This window comes from Lagenorhynchus albirostris, chromosome 9 (genome assembly GCF_949774975.1).
Source record: "Lagenorhynchus albirostris chromosome 9, mLagAlb1.1, whole genome shotgun sequence".
Lineage (NCBI taxonomy): Eukaryota > Metazoa > Chordata > Mammalia > Artiodactyla > Delphinidae > Lagenorhynchus > Lagenorhynchus albirostris.
The window spans coordinates 7,867,604-7,894,589 of NC_083103.1; the positions used below are offsets into that span (position 1 = coordinate 7,867,604).

Here is a 26,986-nt window from a genome sequence, read left to right on the forward strand (position 1 = left end):
GCGCGCACCCGATGTGGTTCTGCCCCTTGTGGTTCCCAAGCCTGGCACAAAGTAGACCTCAAAAGGGGTGTCAGAGCCACATAGGTGTGGCCTGCTCTCCCCATCAGGCCCAGCGCCTTGTCCCCCTCCCTGACAACTGACAGGGGCCACCAACAGGGTGGGGCAGCCAACAAAGCCCCCTGCCCTGAGGCCTGTAGGAGGGGCTTCCAGCTGCTCAACCCCACTGGAGGCCAGGGGGGTCCACTCCCATGCCACCAACCTCAGAAACTCAGGCTGAGAGAAGGAAGGCAGAGCGGTGGGTTATCCCCAAGGGGAGGGCTGTGGAAACCCTGTGAGTCAGGCTGCAATAGGTCACCCTGGGGAGGCTGGCCTGGCCACCCCTCCCAGCTCTCCCCACCCCCAGATTCAGGTTGCCTCACCTCAGCCGGGCAGCCCCACCCTACTCTGGGCGGCCCCAGGTGCCTTGACTCACGTCCTGCCGCCCAGGCTAATGGCCCCCTTCCCGGGCGTCATCCTAGAGGCCCTGGTCAGAGACCCCGGCGTCCTTCCCACCTCGTGTGTCCCTCCACAACAGCCCCCGACACCAGGCGACACCCCAAGGGCAGTAAATTCCCTGGCGAGGGGCTCAGCCCCAAAGGCATGGAGGAGAGAGGATGAGGAGGCAGGAAGAAATAAAAGGAGAGAAGAGGGTACAGGGGGCGGGCGCAGGCCCTCTGGGTACTTCTCCTGCCCCACACTCGGGAGCCCAGACCTCACCTTTCAAGCAAAGGCTGAGCCCAGACTCAGACCCTACCCGTTCTGCTGGCTACCCAGAACCTCTGCCCCCTCGCCCCACCACTGCGACATCCAGGCCAGCCCAGCGGGCCCCTCCCCTGAAGAAAGCCCCTTGCTGCCCCATGAAGGGCAAGGAGGCCAATGGCCACAGGCCTCTGACAGCAGAGAAGGATCCCAGGCCACATGTGTCCTGGCACCTAGTGGCTCCTAGATGCGGCTGGTAGACACAGGGCACAGATTCAGGTGGTTGCATCCCAGCTTTATTCTCGTGTCCCTCACATCCCAGCTAAGGCTCAGAGATGGGCCCAGGCCACAGTCCCCGGGAAATGGTCCTTGGCTCACCGTCTGGACCGGGCAGGGGGCTCTCTTGCCCACTCCTGCCTGCCTCCTTCAGCTGGGGGCTGTCCCGGAGACCACCTCCTCAGCAAGGGCCGCATGGCGGAGCCCCAGGCGGGAGCCGTTTGTGGGGGCCGGCCATCGGCCCTGTCCATAAAGTCATCCCAGCTCCAGCTCGGGGCCCCAGTGCAGGCTGTGGAGGATCTGGGGGCCCAGGCCTCCCTGTCCAAGGATTCGCCACAAGTGCCCTGCCTCCCCAGATTCTTGGGCTGCCTGGCGCCCCCGGTGAGACTCCAGAGTCGAGAAGACTCCACTCCCAAGCTCCCCATCCACGCAGTGTCACTGGCTGAGGGAAGGCGCGAGAGCCCGTTTCTCCGATTCCTGCACCTCGACGTCTGGAGGGAAAAGCTCAGCTCAGGCTCGCTCCCTCCGGGGACTCCCGGCTGCCCTGCCAGGCCTCAGACACGCCAGGCCTTCGCTTCGGCTGTTCCCTCTGCCGCCCGGTGCTCCTGATCTCACTCGCCCTGCTCTCCTGTCTTCCCAGAACACCATCACCTCCTAATATCCTAGGGCTGAGCTGCCCGGTGTAGGACTGGGCACGTGAGATGTGGCCGGTCTGAACTGCAATGTGCTTGGGGATAAAATACCACTGGACTTCAGACTTAGTGTGAAAAAAATAATATAAAATACCTTATTAATGACTTTTATACTGACTACACATTAAAATGACAATAGTTTAGGCATACTGAGTTAAACAAAATATGTTATTAAAATTGATTTTACATGCCTCTTTCTACTTCTCCTGATGAGGTTACTGAAAAACTTTAAATTACACATGGAGCTCACATCAGGTTTCTACTGGATGAGCCGTTGCAGAGAATTATTATTTTCATGCACATTATTTGCTGTCTCCCACCTCCCCACACCAGAACGTTCCCTGCTGTATCCCCAGCTAGCACATCACCTGGCACGTCGTAAAGGTTCATTGTCAAATGAGTGAATGGGTGACTGAGGCCTGCCAGGGGCCCCAGACAGGGCAATTACCTGCCCTCCTTCCCAGGCCCCCACTCACCCTCTCTGTTGGCATCTGCTTCGCGCTCCGCCAGGGTCTCGACAGAGCCATCCCATCCCACGCTAGGTCCTGGGGGGGGCACAAGGCAGCCACTGGGCCATGAGGACCGACACAGAGGCAACAGGGCTTGTGGGGAGACACAGGAGACAGGAAGGAAGCCCCCTCCCCCATGGAGCTGGTGGGTCCACAGGGAACTGGGGGGCTAGTGGGAGGAGGGACCCTTTCCCTCACCTTTGCCATGGGAGCTGGGTGCCCCCAGCGGGCCTGGGCGCCGCTGTCGGAATCTCTGCCGCGGGGTGTCCCCGGGGCTGAATGACTCAGAGCTTCGCCCCACGGGAAATCTTGAGCTGAGTTTCCGCCGCTGCCCACCTGCCAGGGTCTCATCCCGCAAACACAGGGAGCTCTGGGCCCGGCGCACGGGTGCCGGTGAGGGGGACCCTGCAAGAGGCACAGGCAGGGAGGGTATCGGAGCAGTGCCAGGAGGGGCTGGGCAGAGTGGAGGGGCCAGCAGGGAGAAGCTGCACGGGGGCCACAGGGGACAGGCAGCTGCAGAGGTGAGGGCGGAAGGGGCCCAGGGTTGGGTGAGTGAAGGTGGTGACAGGAGGCTGGACCCTGTGCTGGTTCTGACACTAACTCACTGTGTGACCTTGGGCAAGATGCTTCCCCTCCCTGGGCCTCAGTTTTCTCATCTGCTGACAGGGATAAATGACTTCTCACTAAAGTCCCCTGCTGCTCTGAGGTCCTAGGTACCGCTGTGGTTGGGTCGGATGGCGTGGGTGGGTAGGATGGTGTGGGTGGGTACGATGCCGTGGGTGGGTAGGATGGCGTGGGTGGGTAGGATGCCGTGATTGGGTCGGGTGGCGTGGGTGGGTCGGGTGGCGTGGGTGGGTAGGGTGGCGTGGGTGGGTAGGATGGCGTGGTTGGATAGGATGGCGTGGGTGGGTAGGATGGCGTGGGTGGGTCGGATGGCGTGGGTGGGTCGGATGGCGTGGGTGGGTAGGATGGCGTGGGTGGGTAGGATGGCGTGGGTGGGTAGGATGGCGTGGGTGGCAGCGCAGGCAGAAGGGAGGTGCCAGCCAAGAGGGACACAGCAGGGATGCAGGGCAAAGAGCTACTGGAACCATCTGGGGGAGTGGGGAGAGGTTGCAGCAGGGAAGGCCAGCGGGGAGCACGTGTGCAAGCCACACAGGAAGACCAGAGGCATTGGCAAGCCCTGGGGGCAGGGGGTAGGGGACATGGGGTAGGGACCATCTTGGTCACCTGACCCCCAGACCCACCTGTGCCATCTGCCTCCCTGCCCTCGGAGAGCTCCGTCTCCGGGGGGCCCCCTAGGCTCTCGGTGCTGCCAGCCCCATCGGCCCCCAGGCGTGGCCCCCCGTGGGGGCCCCCCTCCCGCCGGGGCCTCATCAGCCTCTTCACCTTGTCTGCCAGCCAGCTGCCCTTCCTGGAGGCAAGAGGGCACAAGAGGGGCTAAGGCCAGGGAGGAAGGAGGGACAAGAGGCCATGTCTGGGATGGCAAAGGCCAGGCAAACCGTCACTGGGGCCCAGACCTGGGCTGGGCCAGGGCTCGAAGGGCAGGGCAGGGCAGGGGCTAGGTAGGGACGATCCCAGGCCCACCAGGATGGAGGGGCCTCTCACTTGGTCCGGGGCAGGGGCCCAGGTTCCAGCACGCGGTACTGGTCCATGATCTTCTCCACCAGCTTCTGCTTCTCCCGGCGCAGAGCATTGAGCTGGTCCCTGGGAGGATGGGGAGGGAGGATGTGGGCTTGAGGCCTGGGCAGGAACACGGAGTACACCCTGGTACAACCCTGCCCGTTAACACAGCCTGACATACCCCAGGATGGGCTGATAAATGCCTGCTGCCCCGAGCCCCTGGGGGTCAGCCTCCCCCTTTTCCCGGGCCCTCCCAGGGCGTCTCCCCATAAACAACCCAAGGGGCAGCCACGCCGGCCCCCACGGCCCCTCACAGGTACTCGCGCTGCTCGCGGTGCAGGTGGTCCCGGCTCTCCAGGCTGCGTTCCAGGAGCTCCCGGTTCTCCCGGCTCAGAGCCTGCACCTCGGCCAGCAGCTGCCGGTTCTCCTCTTCCTGGGCGCTCCGGAGCTCCGTCAACAGCTGTCAGGGGCAGGCGGCAGGACAAGCGGGGGTGCTTAACAGGGCTCAGGGCCGCCGCCTTCCACTCTCTCCACGCTCTTGCCAGCCCCCAACGCCCCCTCCAAGCCAACCTTCCTCCCCAGCCACCACCCACCCCTCACCACACCTCACACTGTGTGGCCAGCCGGCAGGCGCTCAGGTCCAACTGCTGGTTGGACTCTCGCAGTCGCAGGCTCTGCGCCTCCAGCTGTGCCCGCTCCAGCTCCAGCCTCGCCAGCCGGCCCCGCAGCTCCCCGCGTTCCCCCTGCAGCTCACCTCGCTCCTGGGACACCTCCGCCAGCAGCATCTGAGCTCTGCAGAGGCAAGGAGAGCTGCTCTCCAAGGGGACTTGCCCCCCCCCAGGCCCCTCATGAGGGCCAGAGGAGCCTTGATGGGGAGAGGAGGCAAAGCAGGACCCCACGGGGAAAGCGACCAACTCACCACCATCCCACTTCACAGATGGGAACACTGAGAACTTGCCCGAGGGGCGAGGGGCTGTGCCAGGGCTGGTACCTGTCATGCTCACTCTGCAGCCTCCGGAGCTCCTCCTCCAGGCCCCGCTGCCGATGCCCGTCCTGCACCAGGCGTTCGCGCTCTGCCAGCAGGGCCACCTCCTGCGCCTCCACGTGGGCCCTCTGGGCCTGCAGCTGCTCGTGCCTGCAATGAACAAGGAGCTAAGAGGGCCGCAGGGACCGACGCCAGGGCGTGTAGGTAGCTGGACTGTCTGGACCTGTAAGTCCATCGTCTCCTGAGCATAAGCGCCGGGGCGAAGCCACAGGGCAGAACGCTGTGCCGGACGCCCACCACTCCCGACCGCCGATGAGCCCCGGGGTGAGCCCACCCCGGAAGTGCAGAGAGCCCAGCCGCACAAGAGGGCACAGCAATGGAGGTGGGTCCACTGGTGGCACTGCTGCCTTGGTGGCATCAGACCCACCCAGGGAATCTGCTCTGGGCAGGTAGGGGGTGCCCAGGAGAGGAGCTGGGAGTTTGGAGGAGGCTCACCGGCCCTGCAGCTCCCGGTGGGCCAGCTCCAGTGCCCGCATGTTGGCCTTGAGGTCGCGGTGCCGGGCCAGCAGTCCCTCTAGCTCAGCCTCCTGCCGCCGCTGCAGCTGTGCCAGGGCCTCGTGATCCCGAAGCAGGGCCTGCTGCTGCCCGCGGGTCTCCTCCTGGGAGCGCCGCGCTGCCTGCACCTCTTCCTCCAGCACCCCCAGCTTCCTGTGCAGCTCCTGGCCCTGCAGCTCCAGTACAGACTTCTCAGCCTAGGGCAGAGGAGGGAGCAGGGCCTGCTGGGTGACGTCCCAGGCCGGAAAGGGGGTAAGGGACGGGGGCAAAAGGCAGAGGGCGGGGCAGAGGAAAGGAGAGAGCGGTCTAGGGATCCGAAGGCAGAGGCAGCCGTGGAGGGGAGGGCAAGTGGCACAAGGCAGGGATGGCACAGATGGGGCTGGGGTCGGGGCAGGGCAAGCAGGAGGGACTAATGGCCGGCTGTGGAGGAGAGGGCTGGAGACGGGGTGAAATGGGCACTGACGCGGGGGCTAGAGGCAGGCAGAGGGGGTACGGGCAGGGGAAGTGGCAGGGTCAGGGGAAGCGGCAGGAAGTGGGCAGCGATGGGGCAGGGGGCAGGTACGCAGGCCGTCACCCACCTGCAGGCAGCTGCTCTGCTCCTGTGCCCGCTGACTCTGCAGCAGCAGCTCCTGGGCGCGCCCCCGCAGGCTCCCCAGCTGCCCCTCCAGGTGCTGCAGCTGCCCCTGCAGAGCCGCCTTCTCGGCGGCCAGCGTTGCGTTCTGCCCGGCAGGGAGGGGGTTAGCCGGTGCCAGGCCTCTGGGGCACACCCCCCAGCCCCGTGCCCACCACGGCGACACTCACGCTGCGCTCCACCTCAATGAGCCGCGCGCTCTGGGCCTCCGTGACCCTCTGCTCAGCCTGCTTCTCAGGCCCCTGTCCCACAGCACCCTGGCGCAGCTGCAAGGAGAGAGGGAGTGGCAGTGGCCTGGGCACAGCGCAGCGGACCCTTACCCCCTTTGGCAGTCCTCCCCCGTCACACTTCCCCCCACCGCCCAGCATCCCACAGCCCTGCCCTCCTTGCTCCGTCACTCTCCACCCTGCCCTTTGCACCTTCTCTCGGTTCTGCAGCAGAGCCCAGCCTCTGCCGGAGCTGTTGCTTCTGCACATCGTACTCCTCCTCTGGGCCCCAGTTTCAACACTGCTTTCTCCAGAAAACCTCCGCCGACCAATCCCACACCAGCCAGCTAAGCAGTCTGCTGGGGGCCCACAGGCTATGGTCGCCTGTGTTCTTGCCTCTGTCCCAGGTGGACAGTGGGCTCCCTAGGGCGGTGGCAACCAGGTATGCAGCCGTACCAGAGCGGCGCTGAGCCCGCACGCAACAGGGCTATCAGAAACGATTCCCACCTTAGGACGATAGTCGCTGAGCTCAGGAAGTGGTGGCGCCCACGCATGAGGGACACAGCAGGTGCCTCAGAGTAAAGCCGCCAGGCTCTGCCCATTTGAGGAATGGGGGAGACGAGGTCCGGGCAGAGCTGCCTGGCTCCCAGCACAGTGCTCCCTCCTACAGGCCCCCAATCGGGGCACAAGGCGAGCAACTGGCCAAGAGCGAGGGCCAAGACCGAGGGGGTGATACGAGTGCACGCGGCCCTGGCTGTCTGCGTGCAGGATGGAGGGAGGAGTGGACCGAGGCCCCGGCAAGCAGGGCAGTGGCCTCACCTGGAGCAGCTCCTCCTCCAGCTGCAGGGCCCTCGTTTTGAGTGCCAGCAGCGCCTCCTCCTTGCTGGTGGCCGCCACCTGCAGCTCAGCTTCCAGCCGCTGCTCCAGGCCCCGGTACCTGCCGGGAGAAGTGTTGGCTCCCAGCCCTCCCCAAGTCCTTGCCTGCCCCTCTCTGCCCCTCGGGCAACACCCCACCTTTGGTGCTGGACCTCCTGCTCCCGCAGAAATTCCTGGTGCTCCAGAGTCGCCCGTTCCAGCTCCCTCTGCAGATGCTCCAGCCGGGCCCCCAGCTCCTGGCCCCGCGCCGTGGCCTTCTCTAGCTCCTGAGGGCAGGCAGAGAAGCCTCAGGGCCAGAAGGGCAGACCACCACCTTCACCCAGGCCTGAGAGTCAAGAGACCCAGCTTTCTGTCCTTGCTTTGTCAGCCGGGGCAAATATCTTTAACCCTTTGGGGCTCTACTCCCCCATCTGTAAAATGGGAACAAGGCCTGCTCGCCTTGGAGAGTGGGTATGAAAGAGCTGGGGATTATAAACTGGGGATTATAAGCCTGAGGGAGGCCCCTGGGCCAGGGGTCAGAGGCACTCGCTGGGCAAACGTCTTCACCTCTCTGAGCCCATGGTTCCTTGCGTGCCCAGCGACAGCTGCCTTCGCCCTACGTTCTGAGGCCACACGGGCCATGTGAGGGCAAGAGGGGCTCGGAGGAGGCGGGTCTGGACAGGACCCTCAGCCACAGGAGGGTGGCCACAGAGGGCAGGAACTTGGTGAGGGCCAGGCCTAACCGCAGTGGGAGCTGGGACGGGGAGGGCCAGGACGCCGCTGACCACGCAGCCTGTGGCGGTTGGGCCGTACCACCGCGGAAGTGGATGGGAGACCCACTCTGGCCGGTGGGCCCCGCGAGGTAGGGCAAACCATTCTGAGGTACGGGGGGTGGGGGCCCTGGCAGGATGAAACCCTGGGGAAGGCCCGACCATGACAGCCGCCCGCCAAACCCTGCCCTTGGAAATGGGGTCTACCAACCCTTACTCTGATCTTCCTGGCTTAACAACCCCACCCGGACCACCGCTCAGGGTCACTGCACTTCTAGACACCCTTGGCCACGGCCTCTCATTGAAAAACTAAGAGTCCCATGAGTCCCTGCTGCCTGCAGCCAGCAGCCACAAGAGCCCCAGGGCGGAGAATAGGAAGAACAGTGGTGCCCAGGAAGACCTGCATCTCGGGCCAGACCCCTGCCCTGCCCCCTGCAGGCTCCGGCCACAGCCGTCAATGCCCCATCCACCGTGCCTCCTGCCCTCCCCCTAGCCAGGAGGCCCACCTGGACAACCCCCTTGGCCCCTGGTTCCCTGACCTCCCTCCCCTGGCCAGCCACCCCGGCCTGTACCACACCCAGTTATCACCAGGAACTGCTCCACCAGGAAATCTCACAAAATTCCCCTTTGTCCTCAGCCTCTTCCACCCTCTTGGTCCTCAGAGCCGGCTCCTCCAGCCGGCCAGCCCTACCCCTACCTTCACTGCCCACCTGTTGGCACTCCCTCTCCATGGATTAAGCCCATACTGAATGCCAGGCACTGCCCCAAGCTCTCTACATTCATTACCTTACAGGATCCCGTGACACAGGTATTGTTTTTATTCTGGTTTCAGGTAAAGAAACTGAGACTCCGAGAGGTTAAGTAACTGGCCCCAAGCCACACAGCTGAGTAGGGGATCTGAGATATAATCCAGGTCCGTCTGACAGCATCTCTCAATCACCTCCTACAAAGTGGACCCCAGAGACAACCTCTTGGCCTTACCCTCTCACCCACACCTCCAATCCTCACACTCCCCAGGCCAAGCCAACAGCCTGTTCCTCACTCCTCTCCATCAGGAGGCATCTCGGAGCAAATAACTTATCCTCTCCGGATCTCAGTGCCCTCCTCTGTGCAACAGGGATGAAACTGGAAACTGCTCAGAACATCTGAGTCCTCGTCTGCAGCACACCTTCCCCTCAGCACTGTGCCCCACTGGCCTGAGCACCCATCCCATTGCCTTGTGGTCTCCTCTGCTTCCCCTGAGGGGCCTTCAGACCCGCAGACCTGACCACTCTGCTCACTTTAAACCCTCCAGTGACTCCTCGTTGCCCTCATGAAAACAGCTGCAACTCCTCCCTTTACTCATAAGGAAGACGAAGCCCTGCCCTACAGGAAACCTGCTTAATGAAGTCTTAGTCTCACCTCCCTCCACTCCCCGCCTCACACTCCACCCCTACAAACTCGGGCCTGTACCTCCTCCTGGCTCACTGCCGTTCTCTCTCCTCCTCCAGGAAGCCTTCCCTGACGTGCCCCAGCCTGAGTCCAGTGTGCTTCCTGGACCCCCACGGCTCCCCGCACGGTCCTGTCTCCACCCCAGACTGTGAGTGAGCGTCTCCCGAAGGACACATGCACTGGCTGCCTGGTACAGGGCCTGGTGCCAAGGAGATGCCCGCCAACATGCTTGACTGAATGAATAGAGGGGTTTCCAGGTCTTCTCTCTCCTCCACCCCCCATCCCAGCTCCAGCCAGCCTCACCTGCCACCTTTTTTTATTTTTGGCCGCACCACGCGGCTTGCAGAATCTTAGTTCCCCGACCAGGGATTGAACCTGTGCCCCTGCAGTGGAAGCGTGGAGTCCTAACCACTGGACTGCCAGGGAATTCCCTCACCTGCCACCTTGACCACTGGCACTGCCTCCTATGGCCCCAGGTTCCCCTGTACACCAAGGTGACCCTCCCCAAACGCATCCTCACACAGGTCTGCCCGCACCCTTGGGTGAATTTCCCTGCCTGGGGACGGAGTACCAACACCTACAACTTTGGTCCAAGTTGGTACTTCTCCACCTTCCCCCACATCTCCTGGGCCCCTGAGCATCTCTAATGCCTTCAAGGCTTTGCACATGCTGTTCCCTCTGGATGAAACATCCTTCCCCGCTTAGCAAAATCTCGATCTTTCCTTAGAACCCTCCCCGAAGCCTCCTTGCCCCGACCCTGGCACCAGCTCCCCTTCCCGTGGGGCTCCCGAAGCACTTTGCCTGTAACAACCAACGTATCTTGAGCCTTTGCCCAGCATGACTAGGCTCTTCACGCCATTATCTCCCTTGGTCTTCCAAAGACCCGCTGAGGCAGCTACGAAGAGCACCCCCATTTCACAGAGGGAGGCACCGGGGCAGAGCTGAGCAAAGCGCCACAGTCAGAGAGCCAGGATTTGCACCCAGGCCATCTAGCTCCATGCCCGCCTGCTACAGCCACCCCATCAAAGGCAGGGGACATCTGCCCCTCTCCCAAGCCAGGCATGCCTTTGGGAGCCAGGAGGGGACTTCGCCTTTCTATTTCCGGCCCCAGCTCAGTGCTGGGCACTCAGCGGCTGCTGATGGAGTTAATAACCCAAAACCCCAGCAACTGGCCTGGAACCCTGCTTCCTGACCCTGGCTACGAGCCCCGACATACCTCCTGGAGGGCCTGCCTCTCCCGGCGCTCCCTCTCGGCCTCCTCCAGGTGCCGGCGGCTCTCGCTCTGCAGCACCTGCAACTGCTCCTCGGCCGCCTCGGCCCGGGCCCGCAGCCTGGGGGCCTCTCGCTCCCACTGCCTCCGCTCGCGGCCCGTCGCTGCCAGCACCTCCGCCAGCGCCCCGCGCTCCCGCGACGCAGCCTCCAGCTCCCGGCCGGCGGCCTCCACCGCCTCCCGCAGCCGGGCCAGCTCCCGGGCCTGGGCCTCCACCTCCCGGTGGGCCTCGGCCTCTGCCCTCCGTGCCTGAGCCAGCTCCTCGGAGAGGCGGGCGGCCTCCGTGCCTCGGGCCTCCAGCCTCCAGGCCTGGGCCTCCAGCTCAGCTCGAAGAGCCTCAGCCTCTCTCCTCAGCCGTGCCACCTCCTCCTTGAGGGCCTCCTGCTCTGGGACACCACCGGCCAGGATCTCCCCTGGGATCCTCCCCTCCCAGGTCTGGGCCTCAGGAGCCCCCTCCAGCTTCTGCTGTGGTTTTTGTTGGGCTGGGTCCCCGACCATCCTCTCCAACTTCTGTTCATGCTCTCTGGCCTCTGCTCGCCCCTTGGGTAGGTCCAGCCTGTGGTCTAGGGTCTCCTCCAACTGCCCACAGAGGCTGGGCTCCGAGAGTCCAGGTTTGCTCTCAGGGTCCTCCTGTCTCAGCCCCAAGGCCTCAGGCACCGACTCTCCAGTCTCTCCTCCCAGCGACAGCTGGGCCTGAATTTTGATATCTGGACCCTGAGGTGGGGCCACAGCGGCAGGGGTCTGGAGAGGGGCTCCAAGGCCAGCCTTCTGCAGGGACTCCTGTGCCCCTACAGCGGGGCCTGACTTCTGGGCCATCGTGCCTACCGGCACCGTGACAGCCGCCTGGAGGGGCCTCTCCACCACCTTTGGGTCCAAATCAGATCCCTGAGGACACTCAGCTAACCCCTCGAAGGCTGAATCTGATGCCAGGGGAGCCGGGTCCAAAGCCTGGGGGCCTTCATCCCCTGCCTGACCAGCCAAGCCCTGGGGGCCATGGTCTGAGGCCAGCCGAGTCTGGGGAGCTGAGTCTGGCTCTGGAATCACGGAGTCCTCGCTCGGCTCCTCCAGCAGGGGGTGCTGAGGGCACATGAGAGGGATGGTCAAACCCAGAGGAGGATGCCAGGAAGGACGTGCTGATGCTTGGGGGAGGGGACTCACCTGGCCACCCGGCTGCCCCTGCAGCGCCCGGAGCAGGCCTCGAAGCTGCCGATTCTCCCGCTCCAGGGTCCGCAGCCGCCCGGCCTCTGCCTCCCTCACTTCTTCATGCAGAGAGGGAGCCGCTCCTGGCAGGGGCGCTGGGGTGTGGGAGATGAGGTCAGGATCCCTCTGCTCCCTTACGGCTCCTCACCCACACCCACCACCCCCCGACACCCCCGGGGGAAGGGGATGAAATCAGAAGCTGTCCCCACTAAGGTGCAGGAAAACACAGGCAGCCTCCCACCCACAGCCCCTCCACGGGGGTCCCACTCACCCTCCCCAGGAGAGCCTGGGGCTGGCTCCAGGCTCCGCTGAAGCTCCAGCTCCAGCTCCACGTTCTCCTCTGCCAGCTGGTCCACCTGATGCCGCAGAGAGTTCAGCTCCTGGAGGGGAGAGCAGGGTCAGACAAGCCCTCCCTGCCAGGGCCAGGCCAAGCGTGTGGGCCAGAGGGTCACGAGGGGAAACAAGGAGTAGGAGTCACAGGCATCACCAAGGAACCCTGGGGACCACTGGGGTCACAGCTCACTGCGTGACCAGGGCTCCCCCTGGGAATCTCACCGCATGGGCCTCGCCCAGCCGGGTCCGCAGCAGCAGGTTCTCCCGCTGGGTCTCATGCAGCCGAGCACAGCGCTCCTGAGAGGCATCCAGCTGCTCCTCCAGCAGCGCCTTCGAGGCTTCCAGAGCCCCGGAGAGCGCCCGCTCCTCCTGGTGGGGGAGCAAAGAGAGATGGTGGTGCGATGCCCCCAGCACTCCGGGGCCACAGACCCTGGCTCCCCTCCCCCATCTGACTCTGCACCCCTGTTGCTCTCCAGGCCCCGCCTCTCCCCTCCATCTGCCCCTCCCCCTCCAAGGTTTCTTCAGGTACAACTTCCCTAGCACCTGGCCCCGCCCTTCTCCTATGTAGGCCCTGCCCCTTCTCCCCAGGAACTGCCTTCCAAGGTCCTTCTAAGCCCCACTTAGCCCCGTTGCTGGGTGCTCTCTCCAGACACTGCCTCCCCTACAACTGGCCCCACCTTCCTCTCCAGCTACCCTTACCTACAGCCTCCACCTCTCCCCTCCATCTGCCCCATCCTCCAGAGGGCCTGTCCCCAGACACCACCTGACCGCGTTCTCCTAGCGGTGACTATTCCCTCCATCAGGCCTGACCTATCCTTTGGCCCAAATTCGCTCCTCTCGAGGCCCACCCTGTCCCCGGCAGGCCACCCCCATGCCCCGCCCCCTACAGCCCCGTCGCCCCCCTCACCTCCAGCTGGCCCTTGCAGGCCTCTGCTGCCTGCAGCCGCTCCCGGCAGCGTCGCAGTTCCTCCTGCAGGCGGGGCAGGCGTCCGGCCCGCTCCCGCAGCGCCTCCGCCTCCTCGCGGTACAGCTCGGCCCGCTTGGCCTGTCCCGACAGCGCCTGGGCCTGGGCCAGACAGTGCGGAGCTAGGAAGGGCCACCCGCTGGCCAGAGGGTTGAGGACGGGAAGGAGCCGGGTTGGGGGAGGCAGTAGGCTGGGGAAGGTGCGGGGGGCGGGTTAGGGAATGCGGCCATGTTTGGGGGCACCTGAGCGCACCTCCTGGCGGAGCCTTCGAATTTCGGCCTCCAAGCCCTGCACCTCCACCTGGGAATCTAGCAGCAGCTCGGCTTTCTCCTCCCTGGAGGGAAGGGACGCAGGAGGGGTCTGGGGACCTGCACCCTCCAGCCCTTGCTAGGCCTGAACCCCATCCGGACCACACCCAGACCTAAGCTGCGCTCCCTGCCCGCCACCCCCCGCCTCCACCACCCCCCACCCCCGCCAGGTCCTTCCCAGCCAGCGGCGCTCACAGCTCCTGCCGGACGCGCCGCAGTTGGGCCTTGGTGTTGGCCAGCTGCAGGGCCAGGTGGTGTGAGGCGCCCTCCGGGGGAGTCCTGGCAGGAGCCTCAGGCAGCAAGGGGGCCGCCAGCTGCCGCTCCAGCAGCAACTCAGCCAGCCGCTGGGGGACGTCAAAGGTCAGGGGTCAGGAGTGACCCGCCCCAAGAGCCCCACATCTGCCCCCAAGCACCACAAGACGCATGTGACTGTTGCAGCGCTCCACCCCCACCCGCACCTCCGGCAGGCGGCTGGGTGCCCGGCTGGGTCCCCGTGGCCCTCCTCCTCCTCCTCCGGCCGCCTCGTACCTGGGCCCCCACGTCCCGCTCCCGAGCCAGCCTCAACAGTGTCCCCACCAGGCTCCGGGACAGCATCTCCAGCTCCGGAGGCGCCAGCTCCCCAGGCTCAGGCCCAGCCAGCGCCAGCACCAAGCCGGCCCCGGGCTGGGTCACCTGGAGGCACAGGAGAGCAGGTCAGCCAAGGAAGTAGGGGGCAGGGTGTCCCAGACGGCCGACCAAACTTGTACCTCCTGGATGGCAGCAGCCAGCTCACTCTGGACCTCCAGGCTGAGGCCCTGGATGTGCCGGATGAACAGCTCCCGGTGCTCACACTGCAGGGGGAGCAGGGCGACGAGGAGGGGACAGTGAGGCTCACACCGGCGTCTCCCACCTCTGCGGCCAAAGCCAGACCCTGCCCTTCCCTGCCCCACTTACCTGCACTGATGCCCCCAGCAGTAGCCTAAGGATGCCTTCCAGCTCCTCCACCGCCTCCTCTGCAGGGCACAAGCCACAAGGGGTTAACGGGCAGGGATAGGGGGAAGAAGCAGGAAGGGGTGGTGGGAGAGAGCACCTGAGAAGGGGTCAAACCCCAGCGCCTGGAGGTCTGGGGGTGGAGACAGGATCAGCAGCTGCAGCTCCTCCTGCGGCGGCAGACAGGCAGACGGCAGATGGGGTGGGAGATGTGAGAAGGGCCTTCCCGCAGGCAGGGGGCTCCCAGGCTCAGCCTCCCCCTCCTGACCCCTCACCTGGTAGAAGTCCCTCAGCCGGCCCCACAGGTGGTTCAGGTTCCACACCCGCCAGGCTGCGGGCCCATCGTGGCCCCTGATCATTTGAGGGCCGCCTCGGGAACTGGGGGCACTGTGGGCACGGGGGACGATAGGTGGGAGGGGTGACTGAGGACCCACCTCCCCTAAACCAGGCTCTGCCGACCACCCCTCAGGCTCTTCCCACCAGGCTGCCCGGCCCCCCTCCCCTCAAGCCCCTCCGCACCTGCCCCGAGGCCCCCTCTGATGCCCTTACATGACGCCCAGCACCCGGAGGAGCAGGGCCCCGTCGCTGAGGCGTAAGAACCTCGTCTCCGGACAAAGAGGCCCCTCTCCTTCCTCCTCCTCTTCCCCCTCCGGCTCCCCCACCAGCCCGGCCAGGCCCAGCGCCTGTGGGGACACAAAGGAGTCAGCTGGCCTGGGTGGGAGGCCGGCACCGGCAGAGTGGATCCTGAGCCCCTCTGACCTGCCTCCTGGGCCCGCGCAGCCCCCTCCTCACCAGTCCCCTGAACGCCAGTGGCCGCGGGCCTGGACCCCTTTTCCTGCCGCACAGCTGCCTGGACTTCCCCATCCCCACCTGAGCCCGCTCCTCCCCTCAGGCCCCAGCTCTGCCCCCTCTCCCCCCACCCCACACCAGCCCCTCTCTGCTGCTCATTTCCCCTCCCCAGACTCCCTCGCACTGCCCCCTCACCCAGGTGGCCAGGCTCCCACTCAGGAAGTCTCTGATCCTGGGCCCCTTGCCCCCATCCATGACGGGGTCAGGGTGTCGGTCCCGCTCTGGTGGCTACACCTGCCCTGAGAGGAAGAGGAAGTCCCGAGTGGGCGCAGGCCCAGCCACAGACACCCTGAGCAGCTTCCTCCTTCCGGGTGCCGGCAGCCCCGTGCACCCCCGGAGTCCTGCCTCAGCGCCCCCCCCTTCGCCTCCCTGCATCCTCCCAGCATCTTGGGCAGGGCCAGCTCGGAGGTTAGCAGGGGAAGGTGGAGTCAGGGCCGCCCAGGAGCAAGGCCCACAGCTCTCCTGGCTCGATGGACAATGGCAGGTGAGTCCTCCCCCTCTCTGGGCCTCGGTTACCCGACTTGAAACCCAAGAGGGTGACCTCAGCCTTGTACCTTCCAGGGCCTCGGAAGGGGCCTTACACGGGGCATCTAGGTGCCCACACCTGCATCTTCTGATTTGCCTGGCTTCCCTTTCCCCTTGATGTTTCCCAAACTTACCCAAATCACCCTCCCAACCTACGAGGCTTGGGAGGTGCTGCCTCCCCTGAACCCCGACCAGAAGTGAGTACCCCCTCCTCGGACCACCCCCCCATACTCTGTATACACTGGACTGAGACAGAACGTCTAGCCCGTGGGCTAGTGACCTCACAGGCCTCAATTTCCCGTCTGTGAAAGAAGTGAGTTAGAATCCAGCCTCTGAGGGACACAGTTCAATGCAAAGACCAGCAGCACGTGTCTCATAGATAAACCACGAGGCCAGGAGGACACCCCAGTTCCCCCACTGCTCACTACTGGGCTTCGTGTGGGACATTGCTGGGTACTGAGATGTGGTAAAAAGCCACATAGTCCCTGCCCCCGTGGTATGCCCAGTACACTGGAGAGACAGCTACGCAGAAAACCACACACACACACACACACACACACACACACACACACACACACACACACACACACACACCCAAAATGTAACATTGCAGCTGTACTAGGTGCATTGACAGGGAAGGGATTTGACGTCAGTGGGATGATCAGGAAAGGCATGGGGGGTGGGGTGGGGGGATGACCATGAAGCTGAGATCAGGGATAACTGGGTAAACTAGGCAAAGTGGGGAGGAAGGAAGGGCATTTCAAGCAGCCGAAGCAGAACGTGCAAGCTTTCTGTGGCAGCTGGAAGCACGGCCCGTGTAACGTTCAGAAATTATTCATGTTTCATCGATTCCCAGACACTTTGTTTCTCACATTTAAATCGCTAAAGTCAGGTTACATGGTAGAGTTGCTGGCTAGCCAGCAACAGTCCTGACGTCATTGTCATTGCCTGCACGTGCCCATACTTCAGAAGCATCAAACCCTGCCGAAAGGGCGTCAGCAGCTTGGGAGAAAACCCCAGAGACAAGAGCGGAGCGCTCTTAACCCCAGGCCCCAGATGGTGGGAGCTCCCGGGGGAGAGGAACCGGACTTGTCAGCAACACTCCCAAAGCAGAAATCAGAGGCGGCTTGCTCTGCGGTCCTGCACAGTTGGCTTAGGACTCTGATGGCTGCCGGTGGTTTCCGGTTGTCTTGTGAATTTCGGGGGGGAGCACCGCTCTCCCGAACTCTTGATGCCTCACAGGAGTGGGTGGCAGGGAAATACAGACATCGCGCCTCTGTCGGACTCCAAATGTGAAGGAGTTTCCTGAACAGCGTAAACTATTTCTTTTGCTTATATTTTCCTTTTTATGTGTGCATCAGAATTATGTATGATGAGAATCTATGTCTAAGTCAAAAAGAGCTCCTTCGGGGGCTTCCCTGGTGGCGCAATGGTTGAGAGTCCGCCTGCCGATGCAGGGGACACGGGTTCGTGCCCCGGTCCGGAAAGATCCCACATGCCGCGGAGCTGCTAGGCCCGTGAGCCATGGCCACTGAGCCTGCGCGTCCGGAGCCTGTGCTCCGCAATGGGAGAGGCCACAACAGTGAGAGGCCCGCGTACCGCAAAAAAAAAAAAAAAAAAGAGCTCCTTCGGGAAGTATAAAATAGTCTAGTGTTGAAAGAGCCTTGGGACATAGTTAACTGGCAGCATTCTTCTTTTAGTGGCATTTTCTTTAGCGGCGTCTTTTACAATCGTTGACATCTTAGATTTGCTGCAAGATGGGGCAATATTGCAAACACAGGCTTATCATGAGCCAGTCCTGGTTACCAATACTTTACACTTACTAACTTATTTGCACAGGACTTGTTTATGAAATAAGGACTATGGGTTATCTCCAATTTATAGAGAAGGAAACCGAGACTCAGAGAGGTTAAGAACTTGCCCAAAATCACACAGCTCTGAAGTGGTAGCCTGACCAGGCAGCAGGAAGCTGCGCAGGGTTGTTAGCAGAAGAGCATATCCAGTTGTTTAAGCCTCCCTAGAAGCATCTGGAAATGCAGATAATCCTCTCAAAGGGTTGTTACAAGGATTCCACAAGCTGGTGCCCGGCTGAAGCATTCATGAAATGGTCCCTAGTGTGGTCCCAAATTTCAGACACCAGATACCAGTTTATTATCTTTAGTATTAATAATATCAAGGGTCCATCCAGATTGGACTCTGTGAATCTTACACCTGTTTCCATCCCCCCCACCTCGGGATTCCAGCCCAGGAAGTACTCCGGAGAACCCGCTCTGGGTTAGCGAAGAGTGGTGACAGGGCCTCACCTCCCAGCAGCCGGGGGCCCCTGCCTTGCTCCGTGGCTTCCGAGTCACACCCTTCCTCCAGCCTCCTCGGAGGCCTGGGCCGTGTCGCCCCATTGCTCTTGCTGATTGCTCTCACATTCGTCACTCCAGACATGCCCGGCTGCACCTCAGTCTCCCAATCTGGTTCTATGAGTTGGTTCAGCTGAGTCAGGCAGAGGGAGGCTCGGGGGGCGGGCGGGGGGAGGAGGCTGGGGAGGGGCTCCCTCATCAGCTGACACCAAGATGTTGGGATTTCGAGGCTCAATTAACTATTGAGGGATGTTCCTCAGGGGCTGGCAGTGGTCCCTATCCCTAGGCTAGATTTTTTCCTTTAAAAAATTGTTCAGGGGCTTCCCTGGTGGTGCAGTGGTTGAGAGTCCGCCTGCCGATGCAGGGGACACGGGTTTGTGCCCCGGTCTGGGAAGATCCCACATGCCGCGGAGCTGCTAGGCCCGTGAGCCATGGCCGCTGAGCCTGTGCGTCCGGAGCCTGTGCTCCACAACAGGAGAGGCCACAACAGTGAGAGGCCCGCGTACCGCAAAAAAAAAAAAAATTGTTCAGGGACTTCCCTGGTGGCACAATGGTTAAGAAAACGCCTGCCAATGCAGAGGACACGGGTCCGAGCCCTGGTCTGCACATGCTGCAGAGCAGTTAAGCCTGTGCACCACAACTACTGAGCCCACCTGCTGCAACTACTGAAGCCCAAACACCTAGAGCCCGTGCTCTGCAACAAGAGAAGCCACTGCAAAGAGGAAGCCCACTCGCAGCAATGAAGACCCAACACAGCCAAAAATAAATAAATAAATTTATTTCAAAAAAATTGTTCAGATGCATGATCAAAAATGTCAAGAGAGAGTCTGCCTGCCGATGCAGCCGACAGGGGTTCGTGCCCCGGTCCAGGAAGATCCCACATGCCGCGGAGCGGCTGGGCCCGTGAGCCATGACTGGCTCAGCCTGCGCGTCCGGAGCCTGTGCTCCGCAACGGGAGAGGCCACAACAGTGAAAGGCCCGCGTACCGCAAAAAAAAAAAAAAAAGAAAAGAAAAAAATGTCAAGAGTGCCTAAGGATATAGAGAAAAAATCAAGTCTCCCCCTCTTCACTCCCAAACCCAGTCCCCAATGCCATGCCCCGTTAGCATTTTCTGTGTCCTTCCTGAGCTGCAGCTGCCCAAGTCTGTCACAAGTGGTTGCAACCACACCCACAGCCCCACACACACACGTTACGTGTGCACCTCCATGCTTTGAGATATATTTCACAATCGGCTTCATTTCTGTTCAGAACCGTTGGCCTTGGCCTTTTGAATAGCTACATTGTATTCCACGGTGCGCTATCCCATCGTCACTTTGTCTCTTATTGACAAAGATTTTAAACATTTGCATCTTTTGCTATCCCTACAGTGCCATAATGACTGCTCATCTCAGAGATCTTTTTCTGGAAGTTTTTAAGGTGGGGTGGGGGGTGTTGGTGCCCACTGCTGCCAACATGTGGATCAGGAGGCAGGCAAGAAGCAGAGAAAGACAGACAGACAAATGGACAACGTAGTCAACTGCCTGCAGCCTCCTACCTCAGGGCTCAGCTTCCCCAGCTGCACAGGGTGGGAGCAGGAAGGACTCCCACTTCCCTTCTGGTTTTGAATTCTCTGGGTAGCCCTAGTCTGACCCCAAAGACCCGGGGCAGGAGGGCTCGAGGGCTCTGGGGCTCCAGGAAGCAGAGTCCAGGGAGGCCAGGGCAGGTGGCAACTGGGTTCAACCAGAGCCCAGGACCAACCAGGCCTGAGTCAGAGAGTGGCTTTTTCTCCCTGCCTGCGGCAGGCCCCACCTGATACCCCAGCGGCTTGGCTGCGGCCCAGCTCCCTAACCAGATGGTTCAGGGCCCCAGGCTCAAGAACTAAAACCCTAAAACAGCCTCCAGGGGTTTCTGGGCACCTGACCCTCTGGCGTTGGGTCTGAAGGACTCCCTACTCCCCACCCAAGTGTCTGAGAAGGGGTGTTTTTCCTACTTACCATTTGGGGGTGGAAATAGCCAGAGTTGGACAAGAGCAGAAATGCTCAGCCCAGTAACCCAACAAGCTGCCCATGCGGGAGGAGGCGGTGGGAAACCAGAGCCAGGGAGGGGAGGGCCCAGGGCCATCTGCCGAGTGCCGGGCCAGGTGCCCAGGGCCTCAGGGTGCAGCCTGCAGGGCCTGGGCCCAGCTCTGAAGAGAGCCCGGTGCGGCCCAGCCGCCACTACCTGACACTGGGCCAGCTCTCCCTTTCTGCTCTCCCCAGGGCTCCCCGACGCTCCCGGGGGCCCTGCCTCGCCCCGAGCCTCTCACCGAGCCTGGCACCCCGGCACCAATCCTTCTCCTGGTGGCCTCCACCCAGTGCCCAAGGAGGTGTTCGGAAACACTGACTGACTCATGACCCTTCTGTGCTTAAAACCCTCCAGTGGAGGGACTTCCCTGGCGGTCCAGTGGTTAAGACTCCGCACCTCCAATGCAGGCGGCGCGGGTTAAAGCCCTGGTTGGGGAGCTAAGATCCCACATGCCTTGCGGTGTGGCCAAAAACAAAAAACCCTCCAGTGGCTTCCCCCTATACTATGAATCAAGTTCCAGCCTCTCACCATGACCTCCCAGGCCCCACAGAACGGCCCAGGCTCGCCACCTGACCCTTGCCCCCCACACACACCTCCCAGCCTCACACCCGCTCCAGCTTCCTCAGTCTCTCTTCTGCCCTCAGCACCTCAACATTTGCTGTTCCCCAGCCTGGAACACCCTCTCCAACCCACACACGTGCACAACCCCCTCCCCCATCTAGCTCCATCTCCCCCTACTGGTGCGCCTAATGGCCTCTTTCTCAGAAAAGATTTTCCCTTTTTTTTTTTTTTAATAAACCTGTAGATTACTTACAGTTTTGTTTTGTTTTTAATTTTATCTATTTATTTTTGGCTGTGTTGGGTCTTCGTCGCGGTGCGCGGGCTTCTCATTGCGGTGGCTTCTCTTGTTGCGGAGCACGGGCTTTAGATGCGCGGGCTTCAGTACTTGCAGCATGCAGGCTCTGTAGATGTGGCTCGCGGGCTCTAGAGCGCAGGCTCAGTAGTTGTGGCTCACAGGCTTAACTGCTCCGCAGCATGTGGGATCTTCCCAGACCAGGGATCAAACCCGTGTCTGTTGCATGGCAGGCGGATTCTTAACCACTGTGCCACCAGGGAAGTCCGAGATCTTCCCTTTCTAAAGGAGACCCCAGTCCTTCTCCCCTCTTAGTCTTAAGCCACTCTGCATCTTCCCTTGTTCGCTGCATCTGCTCCCCACTAGAGTGGAAGCTCTGTGAGGGCAGGGATGCCATGGAGTCGTCCAGGGCTGCGGTCTGGGCCAAGGAAACCATGAGAGTGACACCGACACCGTGTGCTGACCACTTGCCCGTGCCAGCTCTGTCCTTCACATATGCTAATCACTCAACCCCCTCTACAGCCATAAAATACAGGTACAATTATTACCATCTCCCTTTTATGATGAAGAAACTGAACACAGAGAGGCTGTCACGTGCTTCAGGCCACACAGCCAGGAAGTGCTGGAGTGCAGTGGCAGCTGAACTAATGGTTTTGAACAGATGAATTCCTACTTCAGGGAATTCCCTGGTGGTCCAGTGGTTAGGACTCTGCACTCGCATTGCCAAGGGCCCGGGTTTGATCCCTGGTTAGGAAACTAAAATTCCACAAGCCGCGTGGTGCAGCAAAAAAACAAAAAAAAAGAATTCCTATTTCAGAGATGAGGAAAGTGAGGCTCAGAGGGGTATGAGGGTAAACCTAAGTCCTCTCTCTGAGAGCTGCATCTCCTCCCGCGGTCCCCACTGCCTTTTTGCTGCCTGCTGGGAGGGTAAGGCTGGAGCCCAGAGCCCAGTTAGCAAGCATGGGGAGACCCAGTGCCAAGCCCTGAGGTTGCTAGCCTCCCTCATAATTAAAGACACACACATCAAAGACAGCTCTGAGGTACCATTAAAAATCCATTAAGCGGGGCTTCCCTGGTGGCGCGGTGGTTGAGAGTCCGCCTGCCAATGCAGGGGACACGGGTTCGTGCCCCGGTCCGGGAAGATCCCACATGCCGCGGAGCGGCTGGGCCTGTGAGCCATGGCCGCTGAGCCTGCAGTGTCCAGAGCCTGCGCTCCGCAATGGGAGAGGCCACAACAGTGAGAGACCCGCGTACCGCAAAAAAAAAAATCCATTAAGCAAGCAAAAAGTAAATCCAGAAGGTAAAACTCGGGTTGGCTCACTGAGGGGAAAGGGGGAGAGGAGCACATGCATGTATCCCTGATGGCCCTTAAAACGGCCTCAGGGTTTTCAGACACCAGTAAATCCGCCAGCGCCCTTTGACCCAAGCACTCTCAGCATTTGGGAACACGCCCTGAGGAGGAAGCCCAAGAGGAAACAAAATCAGAAATGTGTCTGAAGCTGCCCGTAGCCAAATCGTGGACAAACCCAGATGTCCACCAGGAGAAGCCAATCGTGCCGTGGCTTGTGGACAAAATCCTCTCTCTGCCCTCATCTGGGCTGCTCAGTCCACTCTCTCATCTGCCTCGCCTTTAGCCTTTACACAGGCTGTTCCCGCCACCTGGAGCACACTTTCCACCTCTGCTCACCTGGCTATCACCTATTCATTTCTCGGCCGCAGCCAGAAGTCCTTTTTTCCCTTCCTTTCCCCCATGGGAGGGTGGGGTAGTGGGCAGGGTCCTTCTTCTGTGATACCCCAAATGACCAACCTGTGCTTCCTCTTCACATCTTCACCACGCTGATTGTAAGCACTCATGCGGCGTCTGGCGCCCCCACTAGCCTGGGAGCGCATGGAGGTGGGACCAGAGCTGCGCTGGCGCTGCCCTGGCTGGGAGACCCGTGGCGCCCGCAGGGCCCGTGCCCAGCGTATTCACTGCTGTGTCCCAGAGCCCCGCACGTGCCTGGCGCAGAGATGACTCTCAGGAAACAGCCGCAGGATGCAAGATACTGATGTGACTGTGGGAAGCGGAGCCCCCGGAAGTCCGAATGAGTCTTCACAAGCACACGGGTCACGCACACACGCATCGCAGTGCCGGGCGAGACCAGCAACAGCCTCCTCTTGGCAGAAGTCACTGAGATTAAAAATCCACCTGAGGGACGCCCCTGGCGGTCCAGCGGTCAAGACTGCGCGTGCTTCCACTGCAGGGGGCCCAGGTTCCATCCTTGGTCGGGGAACTAAGATCCCGCCCGCCCCTTGGTGCAGCCCAAAAAAAAAAAAATCCATCTTAGTAGTGGCGATGGCTGCACAACTTGGTGAATAGACTAAAAACCAGTGACTTGGGCTTCCCTGGTGGCGCAGCGGTTGAGAGTCCGCCTGCCGATACAAGGGACAGGGGTTCATGCCCCGGTCCGGGAAGATCCCACATGCCACGGAGCGGCTGGGCCCGTGAGCCATGACCGCTGAGCCTGCGCGTCTGGAGCCTGTGCTCCGCAACGGGAGAGGCCACAACAGTGAGAGGCCCGCGTACTGAAAAAAAAACAAAAACAAAAAAAACACTGACTTGTTCACTTTTATTTATTTATTTAAATTTATTTATTTTATTTATTTATTTTTTTACTGCGTTGAGTCTTCGTTGCTGCGCGGGGGCTTCCTCTCGTTGCGGCGAGCGGGGGCTAGTTTTCATTGCCTTCAGTAGTTGTGGCTCGCAGCCTCTAGAGCGCAGGCTCAGTAGTTGTGGCACATGGGCTTAACTGCTCCGCGGCATGTGGGAGCTTCCCGGACCAGGGCTCGAACCCGTGTCCCCTGCATTGGCAGGTGGATTCTTAACCACTGCGCCACCAGGGAAGTGTCAGCAAGTCTAGTTCTAATTAAGAACCGCTATAGTCAAGTTTATGCTGGAACAATGGGAACCAATATCCAAGAAGCTGGAGAGAAGATAGCTTTCTGTCTCCCTCTCTGCACTTTTTACTCCTTCCCAAAACACATGTTGAATATTTCCCACATTCCCTACCCTGAGCAGGGCACCTTACCTGTGTTAAGAAAAAAATATGATTCCCAGCTCAAGCAGGCAGAGTTGGTGCAAATATTAACATAACAGATCAATACGCATGTTTATTAGCACCAAAAATCTGTGCCTTCACACAGATGCTACCCAAACTTCTCTAGAAGTTATACAAATACATGTATGTACACACACGCGTGCGCGCGCGCGCGCGCACACACACACACACACACACACACACACACACTTTCTCTGCTGTCACTCCTCTATGCCTGTGCAGCCAAACCCAAACCAAGACCAGCAGGGTGTGTCCTCCTGGGGCCAGTAGCCTCCAGGGCTCCCAATCATGGTGCCTGCATGGCTGAGCCCAAGCCTAGTCTAGGCCAGAAATGCTGGGACCCCTTCCAGCCCTCTCGTGCTCTCAGAAGCCCGGGTTTGATTCTCTAGGAGATGACAAAGATTCCCCTGGAGATGTCTTCCCAGCTCCGTCTGGTGAGGCTTTGGGTGCCGGACAACATAAGGAGATCCTGGGAGCCTAGAGACATTGGACGATAAGAGAATCACTAGCCCCATTATACTGATGTGGAAACTGAGGCCCAGAGGGGCACAGAACGGGAATCATCAAGGACAGGCCTGGGATTTGGCCTCTCTCCTAACTCCTAGCTCTTTCCCTGCCAACATGAAGGCTGCATGGTGGAGAGCGGGGGTTCTTTTTCTTTTTTATTCCAGCCGTGTATTGGGCACTTACTGAGTGCTAGGCACTGCGCCAAACGCTTTACGTAAACTGTCTCATGCATTCCCCACAATGACCCTATGAGGTGAGTTGGATTATTCTCACTCTAAAGATGAGGGAAGCGGGGTCAAGGAAAACCAAATAGCCCGCCCAAGGTCCCCAGCTCCTTAGTAGCAGGCTGGGACTCACAGTCTGGTGGTCTGAGCCCGAGGCCTGGCAACCCCGCTCTGCTATGATGCGTCCCAGGTCGGGGACGGGGCTCACCTGGAATTCTGGTAGGACTTTGGGAGTTCCTTGAAACTTTTAAAGAGCATGTAGGTGTCCATGTGTGTGCACACGTATTCAAACATGCATTTTCTAAGGAAAGGGGCATTGCTCTTAGCAATACTTCAAAAGAATTTCTGACCCAGAAAAGGCTCAGAATCGCTGATACTGAGCAAAATCCTTGACCTTCTAGGTAGAAGTTGCTGTGGCCTTGGGCAGGTCAGGACATGCCGGGGAGTTTTACTTGCAGATGTGTCGGGTGAATGTTTGAGGGTTGGTTGATTGATTCTAATGTTGGCCTTTAGGCCACCAACAGCCCAGGCAGGTCACGTACAGTGCTCTGTCACGTGTAGCCTCAGGCCTCCAGAACCTGCTGGTCTAGGCCACCGTGGCCTGGCCTGCCCTTATCTATAGGCCTGAAATCTGACCTGTCCGCCCTGCAGGTGGAGATCTGCCGGATGCTCTTACCATGAGATGGTTGATCTCGGCCACTCCAGCACCTGGAGCAGCTCACAGGACACCCACCACACCAGAGCTGAGCCACACGGCCAGCATCCAGGGCCACTGAGGCCAAAGGGCCGCCTCCACCCACACCGAGCTCCCATCATGCCGTCCGAAGGGGCCACCCCGGCCCTGGAAGCCCCTCATCCTGCCCTAAAGGCCCAGCCAGTGGCAACAGGACCCTGGAGGGGACACTTCCTCTCAGAGGCCTCGCTGGACTTCAGCCAGCCCAGACATGAGGCCAGGAGTGGAGGAACAGAGGCAGCTGAGTGGCATGCATGGAGACTGGGCTTGTCCTGAGAGTGGGGAGCTGCCAGAGTGGCACAAGGTCTGCTGGGAAGAGGAATAAGGGTAGCCCACAGGGGGCCCACTTGACCTGCCATCTACACCAGCAGACACCCGGCTCTGAGAGCCCAGCTGCTGACTCTCGTGCTCCCTCCACCTGGGTCCCAGGGGTTCCAAACCACTCCCTGGTGTGCGCACAGGTGACCACGGAGGAAACTACATACGCCTCAGTTTCCTCATTTGTATGATGCGAAGACTGAGAGATGGTGTCCGGGAAAGAAAGGGCCTTCCCACCGTCCGGTCCAGGACAGCACTGTGACCCAGGGCTTGGCAGGGACAGGTTACAAGGGCTTGGGAAGCTGGAGGGGTGGTCAGCCCCCTGCCCCACCCCAGCCCAGGACCCCTGAGGGGTGACAGACTGTGGGAGAGAACCGAAGGGACAAAGGTCAGTGGGCCGGCCATCTCAGGCAGGCTGAGCACCTGGGACCCCTGCAGGGAGGCTGGCCCCCTGCTGAGGGCCCACCCACAGGGACACCACCCCTTAGACCTCCGGCCGAGTGGTCCCCTGGACTCACCCTTCCCTCCAACACCCACAGGTCCCCCCGTCCCAGCACCCACCTCCCGGACATCACTCGGTCATCAATCCTGCCCCGCACTGGCCTCTCCCCTGCTCGCCCCGCTTCAGCTCTACGTCCACACGGGAGCCCAGGTAGGAATCTGACCTGTCGCTGCCGTGCAGGCATCCTTCACTGGCCTGAGGGGCCCGCAGGGTGAAAGGTAAGCAGCTTACAGGGCTGCCCTCCCGGCATCCTCTCATTCAGCTGCCCCAGCGCTGCAGCACCTTGGGGCTGTTCCACTCTCCATACCTATGGTCACATTGCTCCCTCCATCTGGAGCACTGGTCCCACCGCCTCAAGGGCTGTGTCCTGCAAGAGGCCTTTCCTTGACCACCTCTGAGACCTCTCAGCCTGCCCTAGGCAGCTCTGCACCTGCCCTGAGCCTCCACAGATGGCCGGGCAGGGCAGGGAGGGCCCCTCGGAGCCTGGTGCTCACAGGGCACATGGCAGGTCGGTGCCACACGTGAGTCAAGTTTCCAGGGGCCAAGTCCAAGTTCCTCTGAAGTGGCTGGGTGAGCCAGGCCTACCTACCTAACCTCTCTGTGCCGTAACAGCAGTAAGAGCTCACATCCCACAGGGTCGTGGCGAGGATTTGTAGTTTAACTCGAGTACC

At 61.0% G+C, this 26,986-nt stretch overlaps 1 protein-coding gene and 1 non-coding gene across 2 annotated transcripts; one reads left to right on the plus strand and one right to left on the minus strand.

Annotated features, from left to right (window-relative positions):
• Window positions 1-1,033: 1,033 nt before the first annotated feature.
• Window positions 1,034-15,371, minus strand: CCDC88B (coiled-coil domain containing 88B). Its single transcript, XM_060157624.1, has 27 exons — window positions 15,297-15,371; window positions 14,862-14,995; window positions 14,588-14,699; window positions 14,413-14,482; window positions 14,277-14,335; window positions 14,090-14,173; window positions 13,872-14,015; window positions 13,539-13,687; window positions 13,288-13,369; window positions 12,979-13,137; window positions 12,294-12,440; window positions 12,010-12,118; window positions 11,697-11,833; window positions 10,485-11,615; window positions 7,227-7,354; window positions 7,032-7,149; window positions 6,177-6,272; window positions 5,954-6,094; window positions 5,316-5,572; window positions 4,827-4,970; window positions 4,441-4,627; window positions 4,150-4,295; window positions 3,821-3,919; window positions 3,460-3,626; window positions 2,414-2,620; window positions 2,183-2,251; window positions 1,034-1,505 (listed from the first exon to the last, which is right to left on the minus strand). Exons 1-27 carry the CDS (start codon window positions 15,354-15,356, stop codon window positions 1,450-1,452), a joined length of 4,392 nt encoding a protein of 1,463 aa, XP_060013607.1. The 5' UTR covers window positions 15,357-15,371; the 3' UTR covers window positions 1,034-1,449.
• Window positions 15,372-21,616: 6,245 nt separating this feature from the next.
• On the plus strand, window positions 21,617-21,689 carry TRNAA-CGC (transfer RNA alanine (anticodon CGC)). Its single transcript has one exon. It is a non-coding gene; the product is annotated as a tRNA-Ala (tRNA).
• Window positions 21,690-26,986: the final 5,297 nt, after the last annotated feature.